The sequence below is a fragment of the Nycticebus coucang genome, chromosome 3 (genome assembly GCF_027406575.1).
Source record: "Nycticebus coucang isolate mNycCou1 chromosome 3, mNycCou1.pri, whole genome shotgun sequence".
In the NCBI taxonomy this organism is placed as follows: domain Eukaryota; kingdom Metazoa; phylum Chordata; class Mammalia; order Primates; family Lorisidae; genus Nycticebus; species Nycticebus coucang.
This window is the reverse complement of record NC_069782.1, coordinates 50,043,886-50,056,130: the sequence shown is the minus strand read 5'-3', so window position 1 is coordinate 50,056,130 and position 12,245 is coordinate 50,043,886. Positions and strand designations below refer to the sequence as shown.

Sequence of the window (12,245 nt, the reverse complement as noted above, 5' to 3'; positions counted from 1 at the left end):
TGCCAAGATGACTATACTGTTGCCCTCCCAATTAAGTTTTAATTTTATATGGAGCGCTGTGTAGCTCTTTTTGGAAGATATGTTATTATTCTCAGATGACAGCCCAAACCAAAACAAACACGTTGATCTTATCAATTAGGCAACTGTCATCCCCTTGCATTGAGGAGTGAGGTGGCTTTGCCATCATGGCTTCTCTGGAGCCCCCGCAGTCCCTGCCGTCAACCTTGCTCTAGCTCGGCGTGGTTATCAGTGTGTGTCTACGGTAAGTGCAGTCATGGCGGTGATTTATTGCTTAGCTGCAAGATGCCACTGAGTTTTGCGTACGTGTCAGAATTTCCTTTTGCTGAAATCAATTTGTTATTCCCTTTTTCCCATCACATGGACACTTAGGAAGTCTTTCACTAACTTAGCCATAGACTCTTTCTTCTTCAATGATTGATATTTTTTTGTCTTGACATGTTTAGAAATTCGTATGTAAATTAGCCAACTTTGTAGTGAAGCTAAGACAAAATTAATTTCATTTTGATTTTATGTACTTTCTTACAGCAAGTGGAAGGTATTAGAGAGATTTTGCATGCTTATCTGAATCTTGATTCTAGTGAAGAAATATTGCTGAAAATAGATGTTCATGCTGATAGAAAGCAGTGCCCATCCAGGTTGCCAGTAACTGTGGGCGGTTTTTAACTTAAAACACCAGAAATATCACTGTAATATGGTATGACTTCGATATACCATAAACCCTAAACCTTTTTAAAAGCTAGAAAAGCGGAAGAAAGGATAATGTGGAAAATGCGGCCAGTGAAAGAAGGTGAGCATTTTTTTTTTTTTAAGGTGAACTATTAAGCGCTAATAAATGAATACTGGATGAATTGGAGGAAGCCATGAATCCATAAATCCATTCACTTAAAAGTTTTTTTTGCAGCCACCCCTTACAACAGTGCTTTTCAACCTTTTTTATCTCATGGCACACTTGAACCTGTAGTAAACTTCCATGCCACACTTAAATTAGGTTGATAAAAAAAAGAATTAAAAAAAAGAATATACTTATTGTGCTTTGAACTTCTTTTGAAAGTAATTTAATTAATGATCTTTAAAACATTTGCAACACACCTAAGTTCCCCTTGGCACACGTGTTGAAAAGCGGTGCTCTTAGATGCGGGACCTGTCACGCTCGCCAGGCGGGGTGTGTGTTTCTTCCCCAGAGACTTCCGGGGATCCAGAGATAACTAGGGCTCCACTTCTATGCTAAAGAGGATGGTTTCCACCTAAACCCACAACTCTTGAGTTTTCTTTTGAAATATTTCTATAAATTGCCAGTTAAGATACACATACAGTTCTGTTGAAATGAAAGCACACTGCTGACCTGAGTGTTCAGAGTCACGGTTTCATTCTCTGTTACTTCCTTATTGTAGCTTCGTGCATGGGAACTACAAAGTTCCCACAATAATTTTCCCTGTCATGGCAAAATTTCTATGATACCTTCCCTCCCCACCCATTTGTTGTCAAAATTCTGAAGGCATGTTTTCAATTTAGAGGATAAATACGCATTTTTGATGAAGAATTTTAAAGCCTTGAAATGTTTCCTTGTGGCTACCAACATGTTGGGAGTGATCTTTTATTTGGATTTCCAGTAGAGGTCCTCTTGAAAAAGAGATACTTTCTCATGACTCTGACACTCTCGGTTACCAAACACGTTACTGGGCTGCTGAAGCCGGATGTGATCTGTCACGATCTGTCAGATGATCTGTCATCCGTCTTTCTCCCTGTCAGGACTCTTTGCCCACTTCCCTCCTCCTGGGCTGCTGTGTTCCAGCCACACAGCTCTTCCGTTACACAGGTGGCTCATTCCCACTCTGGGTCTTCACGGTAAGGGCCGTTTACATCTGTCTGAAACCCTGCTGCCCAGGGCATAAAGTCTGAGCTCAAATATTACCTGCTTAGAGGGGACATTTATGCCTTTACATTTGAATGCAGTCCCACCCTCTGATTTCTATAATACTGTATTAGGACCTGAAATTGCATTGCTCATTTGTTTATTTACTTATTATGTTTTCTGGCTACCTTACCTCATTCCCTCTACCACAATAAAACGTCAGCTGCAGGAGAAGAGGTATTATCTAACCTCTGTTCATTGAATCCCAGTTCTTTTGGATTGCCCCTGCATATAGTGTATTTTTTTTTTTTTTTTTTTTTTGCAGTTTTTGACCAGGGCCGGGTTTGAACCCACCACCTCCAGTATATGGGGCTTGCACCCTACTCCTTGAGCCACAGGGTGCTGCCCTATAATGTATTTTTTTTTTTTGAAGAGAAAGGAATTCCTTTAATGATTTGAGCAAGAGTTTCATAATAATGTGTCATGATCTAATGACACCAGTAAAAATGTATGATTTTCCATAAAGGGATCTTAGAAGGATTTTATTTTTTTAGTCTAATCTTCATTATCACAGAATCATGGAAAGTCAGGTGCGGAGGACATTAAATAAAAACCCTCAGCTCCGGGCGGCGCCTGTGGCTCAGTGAGTAGGGCGCTGGCCCCATATGCCGAGGGTGGCGAGTTCAAACCCAGCCCCGGCCAAACTGCAACAAAAAAATAGCCGGGCGTTGTTGCGAGCGCCTGTAGTCCCAGCTACTCAGGAGGCTGAGGCAGGAGAATCGCATAAGCCCAGGAGTTGGAGGTTGCTGTGAGCCTTGTGACGCCATGGCACTCTACCAAGGGCGGTACAGTAAGACTCTGTCTCTACAAAAAAAAAAAAAAAAAAAAAAAAAAAAACCCTCAGCTCCATCATTGGTCAGTCATCTCCGAGTTGCGTTTGCCACCACAATCTATGCCATAAACATATCCATCGCCACTAGGGGCTGATGCTTCCGTGTCCCCATGATGAGCTGCTCACTACCTATCATGGCAGTGTTTTCCCGTCATTAGAACATCTTATCTGTTAGAGGGTTGTCTCCGTTTTCAGCAGACGTTTACCATTTATCAGTCCAGCTGTCCTTGTAAGGGCCACAGGCAAAAAAAGAAATCTTTGCCTTTTCTCCATAATAAGGAAGACAGCCTGTCATCAGCTTTTTTTCTCTTGAGTCCTTTTTCTCCAGGTTAAATATTCCTTTTGTGTCCATTGATCGCTTTTTTTTTTTTTTTTTTGCTGAAGGCATGTATAAAACACTAGTGTCACTCAAGTAATCAAATAAATCAATAGTCTTGCCACAACCCATATTAAGATCACAAAATCAATTGGGGAATGAGTTCTAGTTATAATAATCATAGTTTATCTAATACATTTAATTTTAGATAAAACACTTTCAGGGTAGATTTGATTTAATTTGATGCCCGTTCATTTTGTTACTGCAGTGGTTTGGTGACCTTGTGACTCCTGTGTGGTGGGAAGATGTGTGGCTGAAGGAGGGATTTGCTCACTACTTTGAATTTGTTGGTACCGACTACCTCTACCCTGGCTGGAACATGGTGAGTCCACTTAATGTTTGAACTTTTAGTAGAAGGTTGATCTGATCTCGTGTTAGGCTTATCTCACTGACAGAGGTGAGTGAAAGGACCAATGATGCATGAAAATAATCAGCTACCCAAGAAAAAGTAACACAAAATTTAAATGCTAGTATTCCAAAGAGCTATCTTTTATTTTTTAGGATTTAGATAGAGTCTAATTTGTTTTACACTGAATTCAAAATGCAACCAATTCTGTAAGTGGACATATTTTAGTTTGTAGCATTTTATAATAAGGACAGATTATCCTTTAAAATAGAGAAGTCAATAGTTCATAAGTAATATTTTAAAATATGAAGCGTATCAAATATTTTAACACAGAGAAAAGTGAGAACTTGACATTTCATCCATAAGGTAAAATGCAAAAATGAGCTGAAACATTTGTGGTGTTATAGTTGTAGTTGTAGGTATCTTAGGATTAAATGACTTAATAAAAAGTCAATTTTATTTACAAAAAATTGTGCATATCATACATATACTTTAGAAGTGTGTCTATACATCCGAATCTGGAATACGATCTGTGTGTCTAAAGCTGTGATGTTAAGGGTATCCTAGAAGGTAAAGTAGAGGGAAGGTGTGGTTTTTGCATGTTTTTTACATCAGTTTTTCCTTTCACGTACATCTTCATTGATCAGTAAGTGACTGTGTTATTATTAAATAGAATGTAGTTCAATTTTGTTTTGAAATTTAAATTTTAGATAGAGTTTAAGTGGTCCTATAAAGTAAAAATTGTAATGTACCAACATTTATCAACTACTAGGAGCACAAGTTTTAATAACAATATGTAAATATATACTTTATATTTGTATATATAAAATATGTATTTATATATTTTATAATATATAATTTTAATAATTTATAAGTTTTAACAATTTATATATATTTATATATTATATATTTAATATATGTAAATATTTTAGTGAGATGCAATTGACATACAAAAAGCTATACTTATTTAATATATATATCTTGATGAGTTTGGAGATAATTATGCACCCATGAAACCATCACCACAATCTATGCCATAAACGTATCTATCGCCTCCAAAACTTTCCTCTGACTTTATTTAGTGTTGTTTGTGATAAAAACACTTCAAATGAGATCTACCCACTCCTGAGGTTTTAAGTGCTACCCAGTAAACCTGAGGGATGTTTCCATTTGGTATAACTGAAACTTTTATCCTTTAATGTCTCCGTGTTTCACCCTTTCCCTAGCCCCAACTCTTTGCTTTCATAAATTTGGCTATTTTATTTTATTTTACCTTAAAAAAAATTCCAGAATGTTACAGGGATATACACGCTTCAGTGACATTCCTTTGTACGGTCTGAGTCAATGTTATCGTTGTGTCTATCTCCAGCGTAGTGTACATTTTACCTGTTAGGTGTGAACTTACCCTCACTCCCCCATCACCTGTTTGGATTCCACTGAATCTACTGAACTGCACTACCATATGTGTACATGTGTGCTGGTCATTTTGCTCCAATTTAAAAGTGAACACATATGGTGTTGGTTTTTTGATTGGAGCAAAATGGTATTTGTCCTTTTGTGTGGTGTCCGGTCAACCATGTCATCACAAGTGACAGCATTTCTCCCCACCCCCCCGAACCTGAAGACTCTTCCACTGAATGTACATACCACATTGGCTTTCTCCATTGTCCATCGATGGCTGTATTGCTTGCTTATTTCCATATATCTTTCATACTGTACTCTTTTGATGTTTTAAAATATTATTAATAAGAGGTGTTTGTCTAATTGTCATCAATCCACGTATAATTTGAAGAGCATGTAAACCAAGGCAAAATAGGAAGGCTTCAGTAAGATATCATATAATTTCTCTGCCATAAATTCAACTGGCTCCTGCTGAGTAAAAAAATGTGAAATTACTTATTTAACAGAAGAAATGGTACAAGAATAATGCCATATTTGTATGTTTTAATTATGTTCATTCAGTTTTGCGTGTATTTTTTAACGATAACAAAGGTACTAGATAAGTTTCTTAGATTTGTTTATGGATTTATGTATGCATATTTATATGTAATTTTAAAAATCTTACTTGACATGTATTATTTTGGCATTGAAATGGATTAAAATGCCTCTAAAGAACTTTGAAAAGAAAAATCACCATTACCATCCAATATTATTTAAAGCATTCTTTAACAAATCTGAAATTTTATACCTTAAGTGCTTAAGGTTACTAGAACATTTCCAAAAGTTGTCTTTTGGCTTTTAAATGACTTTGAATGAACTTTTTTTAAATTTTTCATTTAATTTTCATTATGCTGTGGATTATTACTGATTTATAATTTCATTAGTTTCAATATTAAAAGATGTCCTTATTACAAATGACATGTTATGCATACCGGTATGCTTTTTTTCTAGCTCATTCAGCTACTTGTGATAAAATTCTTTCTATTCATCTTTATAAAAAATACATCTTAGATTAAAAAGTAATCAACAGAATTATACATGGGATGGAAACCGACAGCTTTTTGATGGCTTTCGCATGGCAATACATCTTCAGTGTCAATGTCCCTTTTCTGGATTTTGTCTTTGAATACTTCTTCATATTCCTCCTTGCATCAGCTCCATTGTAAATGTAGGTCTTTTAGAGAAGATTTCTGTAGATGGTATTGAAAATAAACAGAGTGTACATAGCCCATCTGAGACCTTGCCCTTCAGAAAGCACAGAGCATGCACTAGAAGTACAAAAATCTCGAAGTGATTCGGAGGATATTTAAGTGATTTTATTGATAAATACATATTTAATAACTGATAAATGAAAATGGTGGCACAATTACAGTGACACAGAAATCTCACCCTATCAAAGTAAGAAATGAAAGAATACTTAACCAGATGACAAATAGCAAGGAGAAATAAATCTTATAACGGTGTGTCTTCATGGTCTGATTACAAGGCTTAAAAATACTTTCTGATCTTTCATTGGCTTTGTTTTTAGTGGTTTTCTTTAGTTTGCAGAATATCCCAACATGCTAAATTCACAAAATCTAGAATAGGAGGAAACTCTATACACAGCTCGCCACTCTGTATAACATTGAGGTCTTTTTTACAAACGAAATTTCAAGAACGAGGTAGCCACCCAGGCAAGGGAGGACATTCAGTGCCTTGAGGCCATGCCAGCAATGTTTTCCATAATGGCATCAGCAGAAGAGGGAAAGAAATACTCAAATGAGCTAGAGGGTCCGCTGTGTCAGCGGTAACTCCTGTGGGTGTGACATGCACAGAAGCTTGTCTGTGAGTGTGTGGCTTGAGCTTCACTAGAGCTGAGCCTAAAGGAGAAAAACCACAAGTTAGGCTGATGTCAGGAGTAACGAAATTCAGGAAGTTGACCTCTCTTACCTCTAATCTCAAAAACAGTGCTTTCATCACTTTTACTCACCAGGGCTCAAGCTCTGAAATACAATTTCAATTTGCTAGAGAAATTTCTATGACAATCTACCCTCCATAGAATAGCAATAAAGAAGCCCAGAGTTACATAGTATTGTTAAGGAAGCTGTTGTTCTGATTTACACTCATGTACTCGCTTAACTGTTAGTAAAGTCTTAGGTTGTGTGTATGCGAGTTACCAGAGACAGTTTCTGATAGAGAAATGATCAGTTTTTACATTAGGAATACTAATACTAGATGCAATAAAAGTTTTGGTGATTATTTTGTTACCCAACAAACGAATCGAGTTTTTATCATTTCATGAATATGAGTAGTATGAGGTCAGATCAGGGGAAAAGATGGGAAATAAGAAAGTCAGATTCCAAAGAAGACATTTCATGTGTCTACCTCATCCTTATGATTTGAAAAATTGGACAATTATACTAACTTAGGAAGTTCATATAATTTTTTGTGAAGATAAAATAAGATACGAGGTCTTTGAAAGGTGTGAGCGTCTATACAAATATGAGTGGGCATCATGGACCTAGGATGCTCGTTAGAAAGGTGCATTGATTTCATGTATAGAAACTCTGACATTTCCACCCCTAATAATCCATTTGACACTCTAGATTTACATCAATTATTTATAGATTACAAAATAAACTTCGTGTCTGGATTCAGTCTCTCCAAATCAATTCTTATCTGTACTGCCGATAAGGACTATTCCACAGGCGCAAGAGCCTTACACGAGGTTTCCTAGACCTGGCGCAAGTGTCAAGACCATTAGAAACAGCTTCCTCAGCCTAGGGCTAAAGACATATTTCACAGGGCTAGTATTTTTGCTTGATGTTATTTTATCAAAACCAGCTGGTAGGGACGTTATTGGATGGATCAAGTCACAGTGTGCTATTGATGGCAGTCATATTAAATATTATTGTGTTTCCTTGATAGGAATTAAAATAGAAACTAATACAACATACTTACTTTCTCCAATAATTCTTGATAATTTTAATTTGAAAAACATCGGATGAAATAATTTTAATATAGGAAAAGAATGCAGAGTTAAATGTTGCCATGAAGAGCTGCTTGCTTTGGAGATCTGGTACTGACGCAGGCCGATCATATCCCCCGTGCACACCGCATAGCTCGTCATTAGCATTTGTGTAGTCTACATTCCAAGTCTCTCCTTCAGTATCCATAATGAGAATTGTTAAACATGATTATATGGTCTTTTATGAAAGGAATTGGGATGACACAGAGCCTTACACATCAAAAATTTTGTAAGTTATACTTGAATAAAATATGCAGACTGGGGGCAGCACCTGTGGCTCAAAGGAGTAGGGTGCCGGCCCCATATGCTGGAGGTGGTGGGTTCAAACCCAGCCCCAGCTAAAAACTGCAAAGAAAAAAAAAATCTGCAGACTGGGGAGTCTTTAATTTTTGTAAGGACACATACCTGGATGTAAAGATAACGATGAAAACTATGTGACCAGACTACATTGTGTTAAGTACTTAAAATATTTCCAAATGTCCTGCCGAAATTTGGCAAGCACTCTCATTATCTCTATCATGGCGGTGATTAAAACAGTAAAAACAAATTCTGCTATTCAATTGGTATCATCGCCTGTTAAAATGTAGCAGACATCGGAGAACACTTTCCTCACTTCTAAAACTATTTTACTTTTATTCAAAAAGAAGTTGAGAAAATTATGGTTAACCAACAGATAGCATATTCAATTTGATGTTTTTCAGTTTAAATGTAAAGACATATTGCTTAATTACTCTAAACAATGATAAAATAAACATCCTACTATTCAGAGAGGAGAAAATAGAACAACAGGGAAAAAAATTGACTTGATATGTTCTTTTTTCAGATGTTCGTTTCTTTTTTATTTTTTCTTTTTTTTATTGTTGGGGATTCATTGAGGGTACAATAAGCCATGATACACTGATTGCAATTGTTAGGTAAAGTCCCTCTTGCAATCATGTCTTGCCCCCATAAAGTGTGACACACACCAAGGCTACACTCCCCTCCCTCCGTCCTTCTTTCTGCTTCCCCCCCATAACCTTAATTGTCATTAATTGTCCTCATATCAAAATTGAGTACATAGGATTCATGCTTCTCCATTCTTGTGATGCTTTACTAAGAATAATGTCTTCCACGTCCATCCAGGTTAATACGAAGGATGTAAAGTCTCCATTTTTTTTTAATGGCTGAATAGTATTCCATGGTATACATATACCACAGCTTGTTAATCCATTCCTGGGTTGGTGGGCATTTACGCTGTTTCCACATTTTGGCGATTGTAAATTGAGCTGCAAGAAACAGTCTAGTACAAGTGTCCTTATGATAAAAGGATTTTTTTCCTTCTGGGTAGATGCCCAGTAATGGGATTGTAGGATCAAATGGGAGGTCTAGCTTGAGTGCTTTGAGGTTTCTCCATACTTCCTTCCAGAAAGGTTGTACTAGTTTGCAGTCCCACCAGCAGTGTAAAAGTGTTCCCTTCTCTCCACATCCACGCCAGCATCTGCAGTTTTGAGATTTTGTGATGTGGGCCATTCTCACTGGGGTTAGATGATATCTCAGGGTTGTTTTGATTTGCATTTCTCTAATATATAGAGATGATGAACATTTTTCATGTGTTTGTTAGCCATTCGTCTGTCATCTTTAGAGAAAGTTCTATTCATGTCTCTTGCCCATTGATATATGGGATTGTTGGCTTTTTTCATGTGGATTAATATGAGTTTTCTGTAGATCCTAGTTATCAAGCTTTTGTCTGATTGAAAATACGCAAATATCCTTTCCCATTGTGTAGGTTGTCTCTTTGCTTTGGTTATTGTCTCCTTAGCTGTACAGAAGCTTTTCAGTTTAATGAAGTCCCATTTGTTTATTTTTGTTGTTGTTGCAATTGCCATGGCAGTCTTCTTCATGAAGTCTTTCCCCAGGCCAATATCTTCTAGTGTTTTTCCTATGCTTTCTTGGAGGATTTTTATTGTTTCATGCCTTAAATTTAAGTCCTTTATCCATCTTGAATCAATTTTTGTGAGTGGGGAAAGGTGTGGGTCCAGTTCCAGTCTTTTACATGTAGACATCCAGTTCTCCCAACACCATTTATTGAATTGGGAGTCTTTCCCCCAAGGTATGTTCTTGTTTGGTTTATCGAAGATTAGGTGGTTGTAAGATGTTAGTTTCATTTCTTGGTTTTCAATTCGATTCCAAGTGTCTATGTCTCTGTTTTTGTGCCAGTACCATGCTGTCTTGACCACTATGGCTTTGTAGTACAGACTAAAATCTGGTATGCTGATGCCCCCAGCTTTATTTTTATTACTAAGAACTGCCTTAGCTATACAGGGTTTTTTCCGGTTCCATACAAAATGCCAGAATCATTTTTTCCAAATCTTGAAAGTACGATGTTGGTATTTTGATAGGAATGTCATTGAATAGGTAGATTGCTTTGGGAAGTATAGACATTTTAACAATGTTGATTCTTCCCATCCATGAGCATGGTATGTTCTTCCATTTGTTAATATCCTCTGCTATTTCCTTTCTGAGGATTTCATAGTTTTCTTTATAGAGGTCCTTCACCTCCTTCGTTAGGTATATTCCTAGGTATTTCATTTTCTTTGAAAGTATGGTGAAGGGAGTTGTGTCCTTAATTATCTTCTCATCTTGACTGTTATTGGTGTATACAAAGGCTACTGACTTGTGGACATTGATTTTATATCCTGAAACATTACTGTATTTTTTGATGACTTCTAGGAGTCTGTGGTTGAGTCTTTGGGGTTCTCTAAGTATAAGATCATGTCGTCAGCAAAGAGGGAGAGTTTGACCTCCTCTGCTCCCATTTGGATTCCCTTTATTTCCTTGTCTTGCCTAATTGTATTGGCTAGAACTTCCAGCACTACGTTGAACAGTAAAGGTGACAGAGGACAACCTTGTCTGGTTCCAGTTCTAAGAGGAAAAGCTTTCAGTTTTACTCCATTCAGTAAAATATTGGCTGTGGGTTTGTCATAGATAGCTTCAATCAGTTTTAGAAATGTGCCACCTATGCCTATACTCTTCAGTGTTCTAATTAGAAAAGGATGCTGGATTTTATCAAATGCTTTTTCTGCATCTATTGAGAGGATCATGTGATCTTTATTTTTGCCTCTGTTAATATGGTGGATAACGTTTATGGACTTGCGTATGTTAAACCAGCCTTGCATCCCTGGTATGAAGCCTACTTGATCATGATGAATGAATTTTTGATGATAAGCTGTAATCTATTGGCTAGGATTTTGTTGAGAATTTTTGCGTCTATGTTCATGAGTGAGATTGGTCTGAAATTCTCCTTTTTGTTTGGGTCTTTTCCTGGTTTTGGTATCAGCTTGATGTTTGCTTCATAGAATGGGTTGGGGAAGATTCCTTCTTCCTCAATTTTTTGGAATAACTTCTGCAGTACAGGAATAAGCTCTTCCTTGAAGGTTTGATAGAATTCTGGAGTGAAGCTGTCTGGACCAGGGCATTTTTTGGTTGGAAGCTTTTTTATTGTTTCTTTGATCTCAGTGCTTGAAATTGGTCTGTTCAGGAGCTCTATTTCTTCCTGGCTGAGTCTAGGGAGAGGGTGTGATTCCAAATATTGATCTATTTCCTTCACATGGTCAAATTTCTGGGCATAGAGTTTCTGGTAGTGTTCAGAGATGATCTCTTGTATCTCTGTGGGATCAGTTATTATTTCCCCTTTATCATTTCTGATTGAGGTTACTAGAGATTTTACTTTTCTATTCGTCGTTAGTCTGGCCAATGATTTATCTATTTTATTTATTTTTTCAAAAAACCAACTCCTTGTTTCATTAATTTTCTGAATGATTCTTTTGTTTTCAATTTCATTGATCTCTGATTTGATTTTGGAGATTTCTTTTCTTCTACTGAGTTTAGGCTTAGATTGTTCTTCTTTTTCCAATTCCATAAGATCTCTTGTGAGATTGTTGATGCACTCTCTTTCTGTTTTTCGAATGTAGGCATCTAAAGCAATAAATTTTCCTCTGCAAACTGCTTTTACAGTATCCCACAGGTTTTGGTAGCTTGTGTCTTCATTGTTGTAATGCTCAAAGAAGTTAATGATTTCCTGTTTTATTTCTTCCTGCACCCATCTGTTATTGAACAGAAGATTGTTTAATTTCCATGCCTTTGGGTGGGGTCGAGCATTTTTGTTAGAGTTGAGTTCCACCTTTAGTGCCTTATGGTCTGAGAAGATACAAGGTAAAATTTCAATTCTTTTGATTCTGTTGATTTTTGTTTTGTGTCCCAGGATATGATCAATTTTGGAGACTGTTCCATGGGGTTATGAGAAAAATGTATATTCTTTGTCTTTTGGGTGGA

At 36.8% G+C, this 12,245-nt stretch overlaps 1 protein-coding gene across 1 annotated transcript in view; it reads left to right on the top strand.

The window, feature by feature from the left end:
- The window catches only part of TRHDE (thyrotropin releasing hormone degrading enzyme), a 497,375-nt gene that overhangs the window by 271,135 nt on the left and 213,995 nt on the right, over positions 1–12,245 (top strand). Inside the window, exon 5 of the mRNA XM_053585572.1 lies at positions 3,350–3,463. Coding sequence (XP_053441547.1) covers positions 3,350–3,463 — 114 coding nt within the window. The remainder of the gene's footprint in view (positions 1–3,349; positions 3,464–12,245) is intronic.